At 38.2% G+C, this 22,340-nt stretch overlaps 1 protein-coding gene across 1 annotated transcript in view; it reads left to right on the forward strand.

The window, feature by feature from the left end:
• Positions 1-5,884: 5,884 nt before the first annotated feature.
• The window catches only part of LRRFIP2 (LRR binding FLII interacting protein 2), a 61,187-nt gene continuing 44,731 nt past the window's right edge, over positions 5,885-22,340 (forward strand). The window contains exons 1-2 of the mRNA XM_067291297.1: positions 5,885-6,401; positions 17,163-17,311. Coding sequence (XP_067147398.1) covers positions 17,222-17,311 — 90 coding nt within the window. The 5' untranslated portion in view covers positions 5,885-6,401; positions 17,163-17,221. The remainder of the gene's footprint in view (positions 6,402-17,162; positions 17,312-22,340) is intronic.

Here is a 22,340-nt window from a genome sequence, read left to right on the forward strand (position 1 = left end):
TTTCATTGGTGGTAAATGGAGTTATTAAACCCAATTTGATTAATTCTAATGGGCTGTTTCTTTCAGGAGTGCTGAGCATTCCTAGCTTCCATTGACTGAAGTGGTAGTGTCTGCTCAGGATCTGGGAAAACTGGGCCAAAAGTGATAGTGAAGGAAGTGACAAGGAAGATAAAAAAAATACCATTGATTGGCTTTCGCAAGCAATATAGAAATTTGACAAACCCTAAAGAAAAGTGCAGTTCAGAGCCTAACAAATTAAAAATTCAAATTTCATTGTCCTCTTGCTCCTTCAGTTTAACAGTACTTGCATGAAGGAAGCATCCACCTTGCCTTCAAGGAATTAGGCAAATTAGTGTCAGACATGCGCCAACAGAAACAGAGGTGCACTGAAGCAGCAAGCAGTAGCATGCAGCATACAGGCTCGATACTACTGGAAAAGACGCACATCTCTTCAGTCGGGTTTCGGTTATTCCATTTGGTTGTTTTTTAAATGCATTAGGCAGAGGGTCAGCTTTGCTGCTGGAGAAAATGAGGTGATATATCCAAGCGAAGGCCACTTTTGCTATATGGGGAATCTGTGCACTTGGGATTTTGAAGAGAACTGTAATGAAGTGGTTGCTTCAGGTAAGAAGCAAAAATAAATTAGTATTTTAATTATTATATTTTCTTAAGGAGACAAAAAACATAGTAGACATGTCTTAGTTATGTTAATAATTAACCTAGTGAAAACACTGTAATATGTCAAGATAATTCAGGTTGTACAGTTATCAGGCATAGGAGACTTCTAATAAATGCCCATTAGATTTTAATACATTATAAAACCTAAATATTGAAAAGTCACGTTTAAACTTGGCATGTCAATGACACTTCTACATAAAAAAATGTAACAGTGGTCAGAAAAATGACTAAGAAAAACATGAGTACATACTAAAAGATCCATGTGTTTAGTCACTTACGCTTAATTTAGACCTTCTCTTTAGTTTTGCAGATTCAAGGCAACTATGTAAGAGTGAGGTGATTTCCTATGTGTGGCTTGTGTATCATCAGTAAAATTAACTAGCATTAACACAATCTCTTTTTGTGGATATGTAACACACAAAGAACAGGTTATGATTTCAGATACCACTGAGTTTTGAAGAATAATATTTAGGATAGGTAACTGTCAGTATTTCTGTATGTATCAAACAGAACATAAGTGTATTTAGAAATATGTCTATCGAGTCTGTAAGGATGATGATACTTAGATCTCCAGTTGTTTTTACAGTGGAATAATAATGAAAAGCTCTATATGAAAATTAAATATACTGCTATATATAATATAAAAACATTTAAAATTAAAACTTTATTTTTTAAATTAATTTTTCAGAATAAAGCTTCACTTCATTAAAAAAAAAAAATTCTCACAAACTCAGTCCACAAACACTGTTAGGATATTTGTAATTTATCATCTAAATGGGATTGATCAAAACAATGTCAGTGTCTTCCCCTTATTTCTTATTTAACAAGCTGATCTTTGGATACTGTCCGGAGAGCTCTAATGTTTAAAGTTTTACTGAGTAAAAGAGGATACTAACCCACAGCATTTATATAAATCTTCCTATAACTATATGCATAAAACACAATATTCCAGTCATTATCTGATTTCTAAAAGACTGCAGAAAAATTTTAGTGACCAAAACAATGCAAGTAAACATCTAGAAAGTGGAGAGTGTTCTCTTTTCAATTATTTGGTCAATTAACAAATCTGTGGAGAAAACAGATATTTTCTACAAAATCTTTTGTTTAGTTGGAACTCTAGATTTCTGGAAAACACTGGAACACAAAATTTTCATTTAGCCCTACCCATGGTTACTAAGCAGACAGTCTAACCCCTTCCCCGCAGAGGATGGAAAGGGTCTAAGTCAGAACTCATGCAGTTCTATAGCTGGAGAGCACTAAGATTTGGGGGTGCAAATACTCATCAAAATGCATCCTATATGTGTAATTCCTACCTGCATCACACATTTTTGCACTACTAAGGGTAAATAAGGTAAAAGGAAAGGCTGAATGAAGCTCACTGGTTAAGCAGTTACTTAGCTCTTCCAGAAACCGTCTAGATTACATTAGCCCCTACAAGAACAGTTGTGAAGTCTGCATATCCTCACGACATACACACGGGAATTTAGGATACATGTTTTTCCCTCTATTTGATAAATATGTTTTTTATATATGCAAAAACCTTACAGAGGAAGCCTGATAATAGTCCCTCAGGACACCAATGAGTTCTACATAAGATTGAAGTAAGAAAGAATTTCATGATTATGTTCAGCACACAGTCTGCATGCATTCTGCCTTACAACTATTTCAAATATTCTCTTAAAGAATAAAATTGTTTCCTATCAATTCATTCAAGTTATCCAATCTTTTGCCTCTTGCTTTGAATGTAACTGAAAATCAGCACTACTTTGAATAATGCCAAGTGCTTCAACAGAGCTGGTAGTGAATTTTTTTAAAGTATTTTCGTCTGCCACGGAATTACTAATTCTTTTGCTACATCTGTTAGTGAAATGAATATATTTTCCAGTAGCTAAAAATATATTTTACTAGTCTAGTAACCAAATTATAAACTGGTTGGTACCTGTTTATATAATTTTTAAATTTTACTCATGGTAAAAACTGTCTGATTGTTACGTTACCCCAGACCTTAAGAAGATAAGCTTGTATCCTAATAATTTCCAAGTTTAAAAAAAGGTCCATATAAGATCACATGCAATAGGTCACTGCATGAGGGAAGGCAATGCATGTTTTCCTCTTCTTTCTTTCTTTTTTTTAATCATATAAATGCTGAGACTGAAAAACATTTATTTAATGTGCTAGTGGCTGTGCATCTGATGAAAGCAGCATGTGTTCAGGAGAAATTAAACAGTTAAAAAAAAAAAAGCCTAAAAGGGCCTGGCAGAAGCCTCCTGTAAATACACCCAATAACTGATTTGAAAAGTTAAAAAAATAAAAATTATTGCTCTCTACCTTACAAAGGTTTTTGCCCTTTGTTACAGCATAGCCCACAAAGTTAATTTTCCACTTGTCGCAGTGGAGTGTTTTAACACCCTTTTTGTGGGGAGCAGGGAACAAGCAGTTACTAACAGTACTAACAGTGCAGGGAATCTCCTAAGGAGGATCTGCTACTGATGGAAAAAAGTGTGTGTTCAGCTGTGCCAAACCAACTGTTGAGTGATGGTATCTCTACTGAGAAGATGGAAACTACAGGGAAGGAAAGAGACAAAATGGGGAAGGAGAGAAGTAAGTGGATGGAGGTGGGGAGAACTTCTTAAAATGATACATGAAGCCAATCTGTCTCCATCAGTGAACCAATCTACCAGTTAAACAAGTAGTTGGAAGCTACCCTCTGCATAAGAAGAAGAAAGAGAAAGAGAGATAGGATTAGGGAGGACACAGAAGGGAAAATACATGGAATTACATCAGGGATTAAATTAGACTATAATCCTACATGTGTGCCATCACAATTGAATTCTTAGCCAAAAGCTATAATTTGATAAAAAAGAAACTAAAGCTTCATGGGAAGGTAAGAAACACCAACAAGAGGGACAAAAAGAATATAATCAAAACTTCACAAATAGCAAACATAACTCAGGAAAATACATTTTTTTGTGAATTCTCTCTAATCAAAGTTGTTTCAGTGGGAAAATCTCTTTAAAACTGTATACAAATTATTGAAGCAAGCTGACACCTGTCACTGTTAGAATATTCCAAACAACTGAACTACAGATGCGTCCTGGATACACTTTCTTAAGTGATCACCACTCTAAGCAGAATTAAGATTTCACCCACTGTATGCCTCAGCTGAGGGAAACAGTTTTAGAGGTGGTCTTCTAGAGAAAAGGGAGAGAGTAAATCAGCAGGTTAAATTATGAAGAGGAATTTATACTAACCTACCGTGTCATATGACAGTAGTGAAGAGAAAAATATATCCAAAGGCAGTTCCAGTAGTACTTCATTTACTTTACAGTAGCTTCAATAAGAATTTAGTCAAGGTTCATAAATCATTCTTTATACTGTAACTGCAGCCATTTCACAGCAAAAGTTCAAGTGTAACTTTCATTTTCTGGTTTCTAATTAAAGATCTATAATGAAAACGTATATAACTTGACTGTTTAACTACTCTCATTAATGATGCTGAACTGTGAAATGCTACTGTGACATCTTGTACCACTCCCTGTGGTAACTGCACTGTGTATACACTGTACTGTGCACTGCTTTTCAGAAAAGTAAACAATTGCTCTTTCAAGCCACAAAAATGCATGTCTGCTCTCAAAGAGACATGCTTTTTGCTGCATCATTAAAGAAAAATGTGCTGCCTGTGATATCAAAAGACCAAACGTATGCAAATCCCAAGCACTTCATCAGAGAAAAATGTACAAACATTGAACACATTTTTCCCCTTTATACAGCAATATACTGACAGAGAATCATCCCAGACAGACCAGGGAGATCCCACATTTCAGAGGATTCCACACAAACCCCTCACACCAGTCTCATAAGCTCTCAACAAATAATGAAATATTTCTCCTACCAGCTAAACCAAAATGGCCTGAGACTTTTTTTTTAAGAGGACTCTCTGCATAAACCCCAGAAAAAAAGCAGGTGAGTCTTTCTGTAAGAATAAGCCTCAAGTAAAAACGTAGTTCTTAAGACAGTACTTTGTTCTTGTCTTTACTACTGATGTTCCAAGAGAACCTTTTCTCTCTGCAACTTCTTCCTGCAATGAGATCATCATCTATTACTGCAAAAATTAATGTGATGTTAAAATAAGCATGGTGTGGCTATGCTGCAAGATCAAGTGAGGAAGCAGGCTGAGGCAGTTCAGAGTTTCTCAAAAAGCAATTTTTAAAATATTACTGAAAGTCAAGGAAGGTGTTTTATGTCTACTATAACAGATTTAATTCACTTGCATGTTCTTCTTCTTTGCTTTAGGTTTATCTACTTGAGCTAATTTTAGTAAAACAAGATTTGACCTCTGCCAAGGGCTCTTGGGAGTATTCTTGATTCCTACTACTAGGTCTGTCATTTTAATCATGCTTTTTCACTTCCATATGGTTTCTAACATGTGAAATGCCATTTCTTTCAGATAGCTGATCATCTCTAGCTAAGCTCTTATAGTCACCCTACACCTAACAATAGACGTGTTGAGAAGTAAATGACTACAGGTCTGATCCAAACTCTATTACAGCAGATTCTCATTAATACTCTCATGAATCTGCAGAATGTGCTTTGTGCATAGATCAGAATATATTTAACAGTGTAATCCTTTTCTGTACGTTATCTTAAATCCTCAAAAACTTGTTTATACGTAGAATTTAGTAGCACAGAAATCCAGTAGCGTTTGGGACATTGTAAGAGAAGGTGTAAATGCTTACACAGGATTTTTACCCATAAATCCCGCCTGGCACCCATCCACGTAAAACTAGCGTGCCGCACACAAAGCGCGGCAGCGTGACCCAACGGCGCGGGCGGGGAAATCGGGACCGTTTTCGGGGCACCGGCCGCGGCCGAGTCTCGCTGTTCGCGCGTCAGCTTTGCCGGGGCAGTCGAGGCTCCTCAGGATCTCAGTGTATTGCTCCCCGGGGAACATCCTTTGCTAAAACAAGCCGGAGTTAATTCTAGAAACACACCAAAAAAAAAAAAAAAAGGGAACCGCGGACCTACCTCTGCCTGCCCCAGCCGTGACTCAGCTCTGCCCCCCCCCCCGGCGCGACACCGCCCCGCGGCCACCGCCCGCCCCTGCGCATGCGCCTGCCTGCCCGCCGGGCCGCCCCTTCCTCGCGGCCAGCCAACGTTGCGCTTGCGCAGTGCGCCCCGCCCGCCCGCTCGCCCGCCCGCGGCAGGGGGCTCGGGGCGTGGGGCGCGGTGCACGCGCGCCGGGCGGCCTCGGCGGCAGCGCGGGTCGCGCGCCCCTCCCGTAAAGGCCGCCTGGCGCCCTCCCCTCCCCCGCGGAACCCTGGGAGCGGTTTGAAGTTAACCGCCGTTTCCTCCCGGGCTCGCGATGTGGCTGTAACCGCCCGGCATTGAGGGGGAGGAGGCACGAGAGCGGGGCGGGGAGAGAAGGGCGGCCTGGGGCAGGGCGGCTTGTCTTTGCCTAAAGCTCAGGTTCCTGCGGCTCCCTCGCCGGGCAGGGTGAAGTGAGAAAGCGGCCGCTTTGCCGAGGCCCGCGGACGGTGCGCGCCCTCGGCAGCTCCTGTTCCTGCCCCTCGGATCTCGGGGGTGGGGAGTGAGGAAAGGAAGGAGCCCGAGGCGATTCCGGGACCCACGAGCCCCTCAGCACCCGAGGAAGGGGGTAGAGGGGAGAGCGAAGCAACCGCTCTTCCCTGTTAGGCGTCCCGGTGCTGCAGCAGGCTGGCCCGCAGGTAAGGCTCCTTGGGGCTCCCGCACGAAGAGGGTGAGGGCCGGGGGGGGTTGGGGAGGGTGTCACCTACGTACAAACCCGGACGGGGCGGGGAAGTAGGGTGGGAACCTGGTTCTTCGGGTTGGAGAAGTGGGGAGGACACGGCGCTTCGGCCGGGACTCGCTTGTCAGGTAGGCGAAGGGAAAGGGAAACAATAAAGGCAACAGCTCCAGGCTGTGATGTGCGCCCCCTTCTCTCTGGCCAGTGTCAGACTTGGTGTGCATGTAGCAGGGAAAGGCACGGCCGTCCGACCCCTTCCGGCGTGCAGTTCCCACACTCCGGGCTCGATCTGTTTTCCCTGGTCCGCAGGCCTGCGGGAAGGTGTCATTCACACCCACCCACGCGCCCTTCCCCGCTGTGGATACTCTCCTCGAGGCTGAGTGGAAAAGGCGGAATGAGGGAGAGGGAAGGAGAGAAAGGAAGGTGTCCCAAAATCACAGCTGCTCGTATTTCAGTGCCTTTCTCTTTCGTATTTCCTCAAAGCGTATTACTGCATCCTCAGTATTTCCCAAAGCGGCAGGGTGTACTCCCTCGGTAGACGGTTATGGGAGGGTTCAGTCCAGTCAGGCTTTCTGCTTCTTCTTAGCTGGGCTTTTCTGGTTTCAAATCACACTCTTTTTTTTTGTTTTTGTTTTTTCTTAATATGCTCTGCTGTTATGATTGTAAAGAAAATGTTGTGATGTTATCTGACCTTAAGAGAGATCGGCGCCTTCCTGAGTTTGGAAGGAGCCTGAAAATATAGCCATGGGCTGTGATCTGCCCCATAAGTTTAAGGGTTGCCAGTTTGGGTCCTAACATGATACTTTCACCAATAACAAAAATGTATTACAATGAATCTGTATCATCTCTTTAGTGACTCCCTCATTCTGTAGAGACCTCTAACTGTCTTGGGTATGAAATGAGGAAGAAGGTGTATGATCAGTTTTATTCCTTCAAAGTGACAATTTTAGCTTCCAGCATCTTTGGAGATCTTAATTTTTTTGTATTTTTCCTGTAAGATCAAATCAATGCTTGTCTGGTGAGTTCTTTAAGCTTTCATTTGTGTCTTGGCTGGCAGCTATTTAAATATATGACCTTTGGGGTCCAGAAATAAATATCTTTTTAATACGTGTCTGCTTTCTTAGTTAATGTAATTGCTTAGTGATGATGTAAGAATAGATGAAAGGTGCTCTAGCAACATGAAATACTGTTTGACATACATGGCATGCTGTACCTAATGTTTGTTTTTGTTGCTTGAGCTTAGAAATGTTTACCTTAGAGTGTGAAGTCAGTTTCACCTGAACTGAGCTGTCTCTACCTGGGAACTTGTGAATAGAGGAAAGTTTTGTGAAACGTGTGAGGTGTAAGCTTGTTGCCCTTAAACGTCAGTACCTTTTATGAAACGACTCCAAGGGAAGGAGCTCATTTTCATTATGACTCTTGTTATACAGATGACATAGTATTTTAACATATGCAAATTTTAGAAAGCGCAGTTTAAATTGGAATCCAAGTCATAGAGCTTTGTGTAGTACATGTTACATTTTTATATAGAAAACAAGCTAGACTTTCATATAGTTAGTGTGAAAATTGTAGTGTACCTATATCAAATAGAAAAAAAACCCCAGACTCTAGAATGGTATAACATATACATACCTCCAGTATATAATGCCAACAGAGGATGAGAAACCAATACTGAAGAAGTTTGATACTTACTGTGGTGTTGGCTGTATTTGTATTTGTAAAATCCTGATGTGAAGCAGTGTGGTGATACTTACAGGGCTGTACAGTTCACTAGTACGTGCTAGTGATTAGAGATGCTTTCTGAGGAAAATGATCAGATTTATTATCTTGAATATCCGGAAACTAGATAACATGTAAGTGTACACAATGGATGGGCAGTTTGTCTGTGTGACCTTATGTGTCCTACAAAGTATTTTATGCATCTTGCAAAATATGTTATGTAAATAATGCTGTCTACTTTTGAAGATGATAAAGTTTTTTGTTTTTTATTTTATTGTATAGTCATGTATAGTTAGAGCTGCTACAAGAGGAGAGGTGAAGGGGCACCTCCCCAAGGGGCCAAGTGGGAACAAATATTTCTAAGCCTACTGGCTGCTATCTGAGTAGAGGGTTAGTCAGCAAGAGTTATGTCAGCTGATGAAGAAGCAGCAGGTGGAAAAAGCCATAAGAGGTACCCAGAAGAAATTGCCCTGCTTGGTGCTGTAGCTTTTCTTCATTGCACTGAACTGTAGCAATAGTAAAAAAAAAATGTAGGTGTGTTCTAGATAGGAAACTGTTAATGGAAAAATATCTTAAATAGTTGCAACTTATTACTGAATGTGGGCTGTTACCATGGGGCTCTTTGTTTGTTTAATTCATTAAAAAAATGGAGCCTCAATATAGTAGCAGTATGTTTTTTTAGTTTTAATGATCTTTCTTTTGCAAAATGACACAAGGATACTCATTTTGAAAAAGCTGACAGCGTAAAAGTGCTGTTTGCTCCATTTTAGAATAAACACACAAGATTCTTCTGACTTTGTTTTTTATTATGCATTCCCAACATTTTTTCCTGGTGCTCATTATTAATGCTGTCATTTCCTCCTATTTTAAAATCACGTTTGATTTCTTAGTCTGTTTCTGGAACTTCAGCATCTGTGGTAGCACTGATTATAGAAAAGTCCAAATGTGTTATACCACTTCTCTGAAACCTACATATGCTTCATGTTGTGCCCTGAGATATCCCTTGGTGATTGACCATTGTGAGAGCTTTGCAGATATTTCTCGTTACTGGTGATAATATCCTGTACCTAACACTTTATCATCTTGTGAAGTAATGGTATCTGCAAGTGCAGCTGTTGGCAACTGACTGACAAAGAACTCGTAGTTCATGTTCGTATCTCGTAGTAAAATAAGTGCCACTGCTTGAAGTGAGCCAGTTTGATCTGCGTGGTGATGTCTCAGAATTTTGGTAGTTTGGGAGGACAGAAGAAGGTCACCAAAGATAGCTTGGTGGGTCTGAGATGCTTGGTGACCTTGCAGAACTGTAAGGATACGTTGGTACGAATACTCTATTGCATTGTTTTGAGTATATCAATGCTAGCCAGGCATAGTTGCAGTTTATAGCTCCATCAGGCAACACTTTTACACACTGCATAACGGCTTTTTGATTATCTTATGGTGAGCTTTTGTTCCTCTATAGCTCCATAATGTGGAAGAATTAAGGGATTTCAACTTCTTCTAAGGAATTGTCATTCTCTTTTTAAACACCATGAACTCAGAAAAAGTTTTATTTCTCATATTTTAGAAAGGCAAGTAAACTGTGAACGTATTGCATTGTGGGGTCGACTGCAATTCTCAGCTTGTAGCAGACTAACTTTCAACTATCCAGAGGGTAACTTTTCTTTTTCTTGAAGAGAGTAGAAACTTTGTGCCAACAGACAGAATTTGAGACAAATAACTTTTTTTAATGGAAACATCATTCATTAACTGGAATAGCTTTACTTCCATCACAGTGGTAATAAGCACCATAATCTTTCAGCAGACAGTAATTATATCACTTTCTCAGTCTTTGTTTTTTCCCTTCAATGTTAGGCTCTTTTACTCATATTAGCAGCTCTTTTTTGCACTGATTCTACTGTGAATTAAATCTTTTCTGAACAAGGGTATTGAGAATGAAAATATTAAATGAGTTCTCTAAACTATTGTATAAATAGCTGTTAGTTTCTACCACCCCTGCTTTTCAGTGGGTCAGTTGCCCTCTGATTAGTTAGTACATGCAGTTCCTTTTCTTTCTCAAGTGTTTTGAGGCCTGTCTTTCAATTGAAATACTAATTCCAAAGAACATGCCCTTGTATGTTAGTTACTGGGGAAGACTATTATGTTAGTCTTGCACAACTTAAGTAAAGTCATGTTGTATTTTTATTCTATATCCATTGATTTCCCTGTCTCCTTGGGCTTGTTCTCACACAGCACTAAAGGCAAAAGCTAAGAAGATTGTAGTTTCCAGTATGATTCCTTCTCCTCCCTAAATGTAAATGCTACTTCTGCTGTTTTGCAGTAATAATAATAATAACACCTCTGACTTGTTAATACATCCTTGTTGCTAGAGCTGCAGTTTCATGAAACAGTTCTTTAAAATTTCTGGGATGGGAGCTTTCCACTGTACTCCTGAGCATATTAAGTTTTAGAATTCTGCTTTAATTCTGCGTATAGTAGCTTCCATACCTTCACTCTCACTGTCTACCCTGCATTTACACCATTGCTGGTAGCACTGATTTGTTGAAGTGAAGGGCAAGCATTCAGTGAATTTATGAAATCATTTTAAATCCTTTAATTTCAACTACTATCATCATTGCATAGTAGTCCTGCTTCTTAGCTCTTTGTTTTTAGTTAGGTGTCTGAAAAAGCTTTTGCTCTCTTTAGTATATTTCACAAATACATTCTTTTGGTATTTTGAACATTTGTGGAACTACCATAAATAAAAACAAATAAGTAGTGATTCATTTTGATCAGCAAATGAGATTATTTTGTTGCTCTTGAGTGTTTCTTTTCCTCCCACTCTTTATATTCATCCTCTGTATTATTAATGTCTTTCTAATTATTCATCCAAGTAATCTTTGTTCAAATTTTTTCTTTTAGGTTTTTACACTGTTTGATTTCAAGAAATTCTAGCCTTCTTCTGTATTCAGATTTGAGTTCCTGTCTCCCATTGACTTCATTTCCTTTTTGCTCTTATGAAATCAAAGAATTACTCAATAATTACAAAAGCTTAGTGCTGTGTCTAGTTTGTTAAGACTGATAAATTTCTGTATCAAACCTAGTTTTTTATATACCCTAGTTGTGAATTCAGCTGATAAATACTACTGGGAAGTTGGTCATTATAGGTTATCTGTCTCATCATATTTCAGGGATAGTTAGCATATTCCAGCATCAGGAGCAGTTAGCAGGATTCTGTAGAACCTCTTCTGTGGTCCATTTGATTCACTTACAGATGTTTAAAGATGTGTGGCAGCTCCAAAAATTAACTTTGCAAGTGGACAACCAAAGTCATGTAAGAAGTTTTTGGGTTATTATGGATAAAAGGTGCAGCTCCTTCTCAGGATTAAAAGAATTGACTTTTTTAAAAATACAAGCTTCTGTGTCAGTGGCTTTGGACTCCAAATGTAGAGGCTGCTAGCTTGTATTCCAGTATTAGGAAGCTATGACCCTGGTTCTAAAAACCAGTGATTATAGAGCAGGACTGCTGCTTTTTATTGTTAGATCAAATATACAGAGATTGTTTCTACACAGGTGAATTTTAATTATCTTGCAGTGTTATTTAAAAGAGGAAAGCCAAGTTTCAGTCTGTTTATTTATAGCCTGTTCACACTGTAGTATCTGAATGCCTTGCATGTATGTGATGCCAAGTATACTGGCAGAGACCCAGGCATCAGAACAGGTGGTGCCACTGAAGGTGGTGAGTGATATAGCCTTAAAGTGTAGTGTAGCTGCTTTTTTATGTAAGACACATCACAATTCTAGGCAGAGAAACAAAGAGAACCTTTACACCGCAAGTCTAGAGTTAGAAGGTAATAGGAGAAAGAGTAGACAGCAATGTTTAAGGAAGTGATGAAATTTATACATACCTGAAGTGAAGACAAATGAGAGAGGGAACCTGGGGAACTTCCTCACAGGTTTTTTTTGTTTGTTTGGGAACTTCAGGGATTTTAATTTGGGGAATTAAATACAGCAGAAGTCAAGTCAAGCAAAGGTGATTTGTTTTGCCCCCTCTTATGCTATACCTGGCATCATCTAGGGTCACCTGATAACAAGAACTTGCTAGTGGTAGAATAGAAAAATCCACTGCATCCTGACTACATATGCTCCTAATAAAACATTCTAATGTTGAAGACTTCGTGTATAAGCTACTTTTCAACCGTGCTGCCAGTATCTATGTAGTTATTGTGCTATTAGTATCTATTTTGAAGTTTTTTTAAAAAAACATGTAAAAAGATGTGCTGTTGTAGCATAAAGCATTCTCTCTTAATATCTTAATGTAAACTGTCTTTTTGTAAAGAATTAAAGGGCTGTTAAAGGTTGGTGTGGGAGAATCATAAGGTTTCAAACACAGGGGCTTTTCTGGTAGCTAAAACTGCTGGGAATTTTGGGATAAAGAGTAAATGGAATGGAAATGATAATATTTTGAGACAACCAAACATATGGGCTCTTTTGGAAGAGAGGAAAAAAAAGTGGTGCTTACTTGACACTTCGAGTGATCCTTTGACAGCATGTCACCTCCCTCGTCACCTTTCTTAAAATCTAAATATATTAGGTTTGAAAGTTCAATGCCGCTTCATCAGTTATCTGTAATACAGCGTGTAACCCAGCCTACAGTAAGAACTAAACATGTAATAGACATGACTTGGAAATTCTGAACTGTAAATGCAGCAGACAATAATGTAATTTCTCTTTATCATCTTTTATCGTTTAGGTAGACTGGTGTAACAAACTGTTCTTTGTGTGGTTTTGTTTGTTTTGGGGTTCTCAAGTTATTTTTCTATAAATTCTCTGTGGTTATGACCTATATTAAATTCTTATCTCATGCAGCAAAATATTTTTTCCTGTAATTTACAAGTTACAGAAGTGAAGCACCTAAGGAATATTCCTGCATGCATCCGAAATATTGGTCACCTTAAACTTTTCTGAGATGTAACATCATCACAGCTTTAGCATTAGACTTGTAAGTTCATAATAGAACTGGAGCTCTTTACTATGGAATCGTATAATGAGACATGAAATATTCTGAGATATGTCAACTAGATAAAAATTCTTTGGAACAGAAGAAACTTGACAAAACCCTTGAAGGAATACTAAAACATCTTGCTAAAGATTGCTTGTGTTGAAGTTTACTTTCAAAGCTGTCAATAGTAATTATAGAATCATAGAATTGTTTATGTTGAAAGGGACTTCTGGAGGTCACTGTGTCCAACCGGTTGCTCAAAGTGTGGTCAGTCAGAGCAGGTTGTTGAGGGCCTTGCCCAGTCAAGTTTTGAGTATCTTCTGGATATTTCTTCAATGCTGGAGATTTCACAGCCTCTCTGGGCCCCTTTTCCAGTGTTTAACTACTCTCTCTTCTGGGGTGCAGGGTCCCCTACTTAAACATGCTTCCTGTTGGAGATGTGGGTGCTCCAGATTTATGTGTACCCATGCTGCTCCCTAGAATCTGCTAGTGCACATGCTGGTGAGAAGGCACCCCACAAGCTCACATGCAAGGTATGGGTTCTCCTTGCTTGTTGCACTGTGCACTGGCAGCCCACTAGCTGGAGTGCAGGCAACTTGCAGCCTCCAACAGGGAGGCTACACTGTCTGGCCTAGGCAGAGGTTGTGATGCTAGCAGGGCAACTTCAATATCAAACCTAGCAGTACCTAGATACCTAGCAGTATCAAACCATGCTTTGACTGTTGGTGTTTCTACTAAAGGGACTTTCCCCGCTGGTGCAGATTTTTGTGCTTCTTTTATACTTCTTTTCAAGCTTATTCCATTGTTGCAGAAGTCTTTTTGAAATTCCCTAGTTATTATTTAATCTAGCTGATTGCCCTCTTCCTCTTTAACATGATCAGTTTGGAGCAAACATCATCTCAGACAACTTTACACATTTGATTCACACATACTCACATTCCTATCTTCACAGGTGTTGTTATACAGGCTATTTTGACAAGGGTGGGCCCTGCAAGGGCTCCACACATGTTCACTGCCTCACTGGGCAATGGCCCCACAGTTTTCTTGGTCTTGCTTTTGCTGCCAATGTCCTTATAGAAGTCTGTCCTGTACTTTGCAGCCTTTGGTTTTGACTCCAGCTGAGCTTTGGCTTTACTAATTCATCCTTGTATGCAAAGGCAATATCTCTATATTTCTTCAGATAGTCTGTCACTGCTTCCTTTTCTTGCTTGCTTGCCACACTTGCTTGCCTTACTGCACAATGATTTCTGTACAGTTGTGCTACTGTGAGACTCAGATGAAGAGCTTTTTGCTCATTAAAAGTATTTGCATTTTTTTTAATCCACTATGATTTGTGTATACATTAAGTAATTATTGTCACTCTGAAAGTGGCTATACTAAAAATAGCTATATAAGTTATTACAATCCGTTTCCTAAATCGGTCTGGCAGCTAAGAGAATCTTACTGAATTCACAAACCAGTTAGTTGTCTATTAGAAGTGCCATGTTGTTTGAAAGACATCCACAGATGCAGTTCAAGTCTATGTTATATGCAGTTATTCGGCAGATTTTACTTATGTGCTAAATATTTAATTAAGAAATGCAACTTTAAATGCGCAAATTAAAAGAAATTAATTTCAGGCTCGATGGTCTTTTTTAGTGGATAGATTTGAGTTGTATTACATGAACTGATTTATCATAAAATTATTTCTTGACTTTGGTAAAATATTACCTTCTAAAACCCTTTTATAGTAAGGGAGTATTACTTTATGCATTGATACAACTTCTGTTTAGTGCTCTACTTCCCTCTTTATTTGAAGCCAGCTGATAAGAACTACTTAAAAGCAGTGCAGGTTTTTGGAGAGCTTTCTTCCAAATGTGGGCAGCAGTCTGTAGTTCTCAGCTTGAATTTCAGCCTCTGAGACATCAAAACTGCTTTCCAGGTAAAAACATGCAAGTTCATCTGAGTACAAAGTATGAGCTTGCTTGCTTGCTTGTTTTTCAGACCGAAAAGATAGACTCTTACTGAATAGACTAACAGCAGCAGTACTTGTCCCAGAAGACCTTAGTTCAGAGTCTCCCTTTACTATGAGTTCAACCTCTGCTTTCCTACTTCCAAGAACCATCCCAACCTCTAGGATAAGAATGAGGCTGGAATCTTGTATTTCTTGTTGAAAGTGTGCTGCTATTTAACCTCCCAATCAAAGCCAAAACCAAAAAAATCATACTGTGAAGGAGGCACAAATAAACTAAAGCATGAGCCACTGGCAGATGGTATAGACCCTCTCTGGGAGGCAAGTCCTGTATATTGGCCCAAATGCCTTTATTTTATCTAAAACTCTGCACTGCAAAATGAATAAGCCTATGGAGGAATGAATGGAGGTGCTTGTTCCCCCTCCTCCCTATCAGAAGTGTGTTCATCACTGGGCTATAGAACTGCACTTTCTCTGGCCCCTTCAAATGCTGTATTTTTGTTCCTAAGTATTCTTCCACAAACACTGCAAACTCTCCTTTAGGGTTTTTACATAATGGAGCTGTTGTGCACCTGCAGCATTTCATATGTTTTGTATTGGTCTCAGAACAGCAGCTGGAAATAAATAAGATTATACTGCGTAATAGTGGTATGTGTCCTATGCAGATATGTTAAAAAAGGGGACTGCTAATTTTAAGTCTTTGTTTTCTTTTCTCACATCAACAAATAGTATGATTCGCTCCTCTAAGCACATAGAAAACCGTAAAATACATGCAGAAGTTGAAGCAGAGAAAAAGACCTCCTCCAAGGAAGAGAAGAATAGAGGCATGAAGTTATGGGGGGGAAAAAAAAGTGTAGAAGCTAAAACAGAGAACTGTGGTGCTACTTGATATCTTTGAGTTCCAGGAAGTGCCCCATATGTTTTGACTTTGTGATTGTTGTATAAAAATAAATTAAGAAATGCACTTGCACAAAAAATATCCTCGTCCCATTCTTTTTTTTCTTTTCAATCAAATTGAAAGGAATTCCTGAGTGTCTGCTGGTTGGATCCAGTATGAAAGATAGTTCTTGCAACTTTTTTTTTTTTTTTTTCCAAAAGAGGATTGCCGATACAGTTCCATGTTAGGCCATTTCTATCTGCATGGAAGGAAATCCTTGTTCTAAAAAAGGTATTTTCCCAAGCTCTGTGTGGGACACTTACCTCTTTCATATCAAATAGCTGAATTGCAACCAAATTCTGATCTGGCATTTGGAAGGACCTGGATGTCTGGAAGTAGGGTTTCTTTAGGATCTTTGAAGAAATTATTATTATTAATTTTTAAATGAGTAATGTTTTGCTGCCTGTGGCTGTATGTGTAAAAACAAGTTGCATTTTGGTTTGGTGATGATTTTGGTATATTTGCAACTGATGGCAAAGGTGTTTGGAAGAAGACTACAGGGTGTTTTATGTTTCACAGTGGGTATATGATTTTGTATGTTTCTCTCTTCATTTTCCAAATTAGGAATCTAGTTAGGCAAAAGAATTGTTTGTTTGTCCAGAAATGTCTTTACTATAGTAGGTGGCACATGTACTTCTCACTGGATTTTAAAGCTACATTAAAATGTATATAAGCCTCTTCTAGCTGCTTGGTTGCTTTGAAAAGACTCTGTGAATCTTTCTGTTTTGGAGAGGAATGTGTAATTTTAATTCTTGAAGCATTGTTACCTATAGCTTCTCCAAAGTCTATAAAATTAAACAGATGCTTATTTTTAGGAGCTGTGAAAAGTGACAGGGTACTTGCATGTCTTCAGTTAGCAGCAGTTGACAGCTGTGCACAGCCAAACACTTTGAAGCTGTAGGTTCAAAACTGATAGGTTTTATTCAACAGAATTCTTAAAAGGGAAAAATTAACTGTGCATGTGCGCCTTGTAGAGGGCAAGGGTATTTTATAAAGCTTCCACAAGATTTTGTGATAGAATTTTCCCAGAAATACAACTGCTGGAGAAATTTGTGCCAATGGCATGTAGGTTTCTTGAGTATTATATAGGTAAAGAATGGGGAAATTTAATACTTTTCTTTCTTTTTTTTCATTTCAGATCTGAAAACTGAGCTTTTTCCTGTCCATTCTTGCAAATACAGAACCTAGAGAATAAAAATGGGGACTCCTGGATCAGGAAGGAAAAGAACTCCAGTGAAAGACAGATTTTCTGCGGAAGATGAAGCTTTAAGTAACATTGCCAGAGAGGTTTGTTAATTTAAAATTGTCTTCAATTTCAAAATGTGGATAAAAGCAAACTTGGTTAACTCAGTATCCAGAAAAATTTAAATGTATTGAGCTGTACATTAAAAATATCAAGTGTAATTAACCAAAATATGATAATTAATACAAAATAGAAACATTTTCAACCACTACAGTATTTCAGTAAATGTCATTTTATAATGATGCGTCTTGTATGATTTAATGTAATTTTACAGGACCACATTTAAACCTCAGAAGATATTTCTACAAGTAGCTATATGCTTTAAATAACTGTCAGCTCAAGATGAATGAGAAATCCAATTGCTATCTTAGTCTAAAACTAAAAAAGAACTCTACATAATGCAATGGGATAAATGTGATGTGCTGAAGATGACCAGTGCTATCTCTTAGTGTTGAATGTGTAGTAGTCATTATTAAAATGATTAAGTGGTAACAAACATATTCTATTTCAAATGTTAAAAGTCATAGATCTGTCAAAATAACATATATGCTGTACCAGGACTAACTTAGCAGCGTCACCAGCTCAAAAATAGAGAGCTGAGGTAACCAACCAAAAATGCTATTAACAAGAAGTTGATAAAGAAGTGGAATTTTGTCCCACCACATATAGGAAGGAGACAGCTGGAATTTAGAGTCCTACAGGCCTTTATTCGGACTTGAGCTTTTCTGAGAAGAAACATTGTTGACTGTTAAACAAAAGCCTTAGTACTGATTGTATGGAAGGGCATAGAGAAGTTTTGAACTATGTTATCTACAAAGCTGCTCACCCTGGTTGACATAAATAAATACAAAAAGTAGGTTCTTATATATATATAATTTATGTCTGTGTGTATATATGTTTTTTATATATACACATATAAATATATATAAAGAAAATAACACATCGTGAGACAAAATAGGTTATAGGTCTTTGAAAACACAGCTACTGTTTTTAACAGTAGTTATTACTGAGTGTAAATAAAGGAAATGCTTGGTCAGCAAAAAGTCATTTTCATGTATTTGATAACTTTCTAAAAGGTTATGTTGACACCAAATCTAATGGAAGTTCTCACAGCACCAGCTGCCTTCTTTGTGGGGCTTTGGGCCATGTGCTGTCTCTTTCCTCAAGCTCCATCTCTCAGTTTGGGGGAAGAATATTCAAAGGAGGAGAAGGAATGTCTTTAAACTTCTTTCAACTGTGCTCTGAACGGTCCCAGTAAAGTAACATCAACTTGCAACCTAGTCAGCCTAGAAAAAAGTAGTTGCAATGAAGAGGTGTAATAATTATTATCTTAGAATTATTGCTATTTGTAGGGTTTTATGTTCTCTTATGCCCCCATCCCACCTCAATTGAAATTGAGCATGAGTGTAAATTAAACAAAAAAGAAGGGATTTTTTTCCCCTTAATGCTGATTTAAGCTAATGTTAAGTTTCACAGCCGGAGGTGTTATCTCACAGGGATGAACTGAGTTGTATACATCTATTCCAGGGATAAATATGATGTGAAGTCTTCCCTCCTTTTCTATCAAAAATGAACTGGAAAACAACCTGTTGAAAAACTTATATAATGCTGAACAGTATGCCTGATTAATCTAAATCTGCTGGAGATCGCTATAATTTTTCTGCTGCTTCATTTAGAGATAGGCATTTCATAGTGTCTTTAACACTGTTTCATGTCTATTAATAATTTTTAAGACCTGTTTGAATTAAGTTGTCCTAAATGTTCTTCTGATTTCTTTTTTAATTATTATCAGAATGACTACTTTTTTCCTTTCTAATGTTCCGCCATTTTTCTGCATTTTTATGATCAACTTTCATGGCTTTTTAGGGAGAAGGAAATTTAACATATTTTAAAATAAAATGATTTCTTACCTGTACATTTTCATTCTCCGGGTTACATATAGCATCATATGATCTTTTCTTTTGTGTTCCCATCTCCAGGTTTCAGTTTAAGAGTCTTAGTTCTACTTGCTATTCGACTTTTAAAAATTGTGTGAGAAGTTATGTCATTATGAATGTTTCTTATGACAATACATACTACTGTCATTGTTAACCCCTTGGTCTGTGTAGGTCAAGCTGGCCTTCTGATCCTGCATTGGATAGCAGCTATTGTCATTGCATTGGTTGCTGTAATTCACAGCCAACTTGTTCTAAAGAAAATACTTTTGTTACTTCAAAGGAACAAAATGCATTTCTTAGTGTATAACAGCAGAAACCAGTTAATAAATCTAAGTTCTGTCTTTAATCACAGCTGGCTTCACTGTGCCATACCTATGCCTTATCATTTGAGACTGGGGAAATGTTTCTGTTTTACTATACTGGCATATGGCATGCCAATTCTCAGTGCATGAATATATACAATAAGTAAACCATCTCAATTTTTGTTAGCACTGAGATCAAGCTATCTACTGTTCTGAGTCCATTATTTCAGCAACATGGCTTGTTTGTCTTTTTAATGTCAAAGGATATTCTTCTGAAATTACCTTTTTAGCAGATGTTACTTGCAACAGTTGAATTCAGTCTTCTAATCTGCAAGTCGGATGCCTTGTGAGGGAAATGTTCCACAAAGTTGTGCTAGGCATCAAGAAATGCTAACCAGAAAATACTGAAACAAAAGGTTAGCACTTGAGAATGATCTTGGGGCGGGGGGGGAGGGGAAGGGGGACATCATGGAAGTATTCTGGGGTTCAGAGCAGTCACAGAATGGTACTGGGATTTGGAGGGAGTTTGTCTGTAACACTGGTGAAGGCTTTTAGTGTAGCATATGAAGTTCAGGATTTATTTTTCTCCAAAAATTCATATTTCAGAAAGCACTAATATCGTTCTTCCTCACCACTCTAATTTGACAAAATTGAGATTTCTTAATTCTGCGGGATGTATCAAACCAGCGATATCCTCTTTTCGGTACCATCCCAGCCATCCGCCCTCTAGGAAATTTCAGGTGAAGAATTCTTTGGTACTGATCCAATAAAGCTGTTTCTGTGTAGTTCTGCACTGCTTGAACATAATCTGTCTTATTGTTTGAAAATAGTTGCTGAAAGACCAGGTCATTATCATGGGATCTGAAGGGCTTGGTCAAACTACTTCCTCCTTGTCAGACAGCTTTAGTTTTCACTCTTTCCACTGCATCAGAGAACTTTTCCTCTGGTAGTTTCTTTTCCCCTCCTTGTAACCTTCAAGCACTGTTATGTAGAGAGTTCTTTTGTATCTTTTGCTTACTGTGGGAGTTGGCCACAGATATCAGAAATAAAGAATCCTATACCTTTAAGTCATGCAAACTGTAAGATTTTGTTTACTATTTTTTTCTAGAAAAAAAATTGTTGTGGGTGATCAGAGAAAGAGTAGGGACATCAGAAATTAGTATAGAAGAAACATATATCTGAGGAGGTTTAAGAAACATGTTTGGCACATGAGTAATGGTGCTGCCTCAGGTCCCGGAGACAGGAGGTGAGGAGGGAAAAGTAGTATGAGAAGAGCAAATGCAGAAGAAAAGAGCAGCAGTAAAGAGAAATAAAGCAAGGACTGTGTTTACTTATTAAGAGCTGCTGAAATAAGCATTATACTGCAGTGTGTAATAGTGTATCAGGAAATAAGATGAACCTTTTGAGAATACTCATCCTTATTCTTTGCCAGAGCTGGTACAGAGTCCAGGGTTTTCAGTGAAATGTCCTGATGACAGAAACGGAACATGGTAACTAGGCAGAGGTAGCTGACTTGCTCACAACTGCCGTCTTGTGGAAGAGAGACCCTCCCTTGCTGGAGCCTCATGTATACTGGAAAATGTAGGCTTGTTAGGAGTTGTATATAATGTTACCCATGATGGCAATGTAATTTTTAACTGTGCTTAATTAAAAAGTATTTTTTGTAAGGGAATGATATTTTTATTATAGCCTATTTTTTTATCCTTATGAAGCTTTTGTTCCGAATCTGAGCTAATTAAGGAACCTCTGTCTCTATAGTATGAAATTTAAAAACAAGCTACTATCGTTTCATACTGAAATTCTTTCTTGCAAGCAAGGGGAAGGAGAAAAATGTCTGTCAACACTATGCAGTTCTGCTTATTCTTACTCAGCACTGGCTGGGGGGGAAAGCTCCTACACGTTAATTCTATTACTACTAAGGTTTTTCTAATTATTTTTTATGCATATCCTTTGATATCTTGGTGAAGGACTGTGAAGACACTATGAAAAAACACCTCAAAAAGGGAAGACTCCAGACTCTAATCATATAAAGACATTCAAATCCATATCTGATCTTTTTCCCTTTCTCTTTTCTTTCTTTCCAAAAACATCATGGATTTAACTGAAGAACTAAATACTATCCCTGGAAGCTGAGATAAAATGGTGTGAAAGACTTGCCAAAGATTTTGGCAGAGCATATATAAAAATACGAAGGAAGAAAGAAGAAAAATGCAGTAAACGGAGACAATTTTCTAAATCATTGCAAATAGCTGTTAGTAATTGTTTTTAGGTGGAAAATAAGGAAACTGACAGACCGTGCCATCTGTAATGGAAAGAGAATGTTCTATTGCTACCCAGATTTTTAATAAACATATGCAATAAAATAACTTAGAACTGATTACTGCTTCTAGCTAGCTTGACTGCTTGAAAATAGCCATAATAGGTATATTCTTTTGGAGTGAAATGTTGCCTGTGCAGATGCATTGAAATGCTACTTTTATTTTAATAAGTTTTAATATCTGTTTTGAAATGAAGAATTCCAGAACTTGGCAGTGAATGGGTGTTTTTGTTCTGTTACACAGAGCAGAGCTGATATCCAAAGAAATGCAGATAGAACACTTGGTTTAAAATCACACTTGTCCTTAGGATGAAGGTAAAAAATAAGGAATAATGAGTGTGCATTTGTGTACAAAAAACCCAGAATTACAGAATGATCCTTTTCTATCCTAATAAAGTTTTGAGGGCTTCTTCTTTGTGCTGCTTTTCTTTCTATTCAATCTCTTTTGTTACAAGGATCTCATCTTCAGTCCATGTTACTCTTTACCTTATGGCTCCTCTTTGCTCTGCTGAATATA

This window comes from Apteryx mantelli, chromosome 2 (assembly GCF_036417845.1).
Source record: "Apteryx mantelli isolate bAptMan1 chromosome 2, bAptMan1.hap1, whole genome shotgun sequence".
Lineage (NCBI taxonomy): Eukaryota > Metazoa > Chordata > Aves > Apterygiformes > Apterygidae > Apteryx > Apteryx mantelli.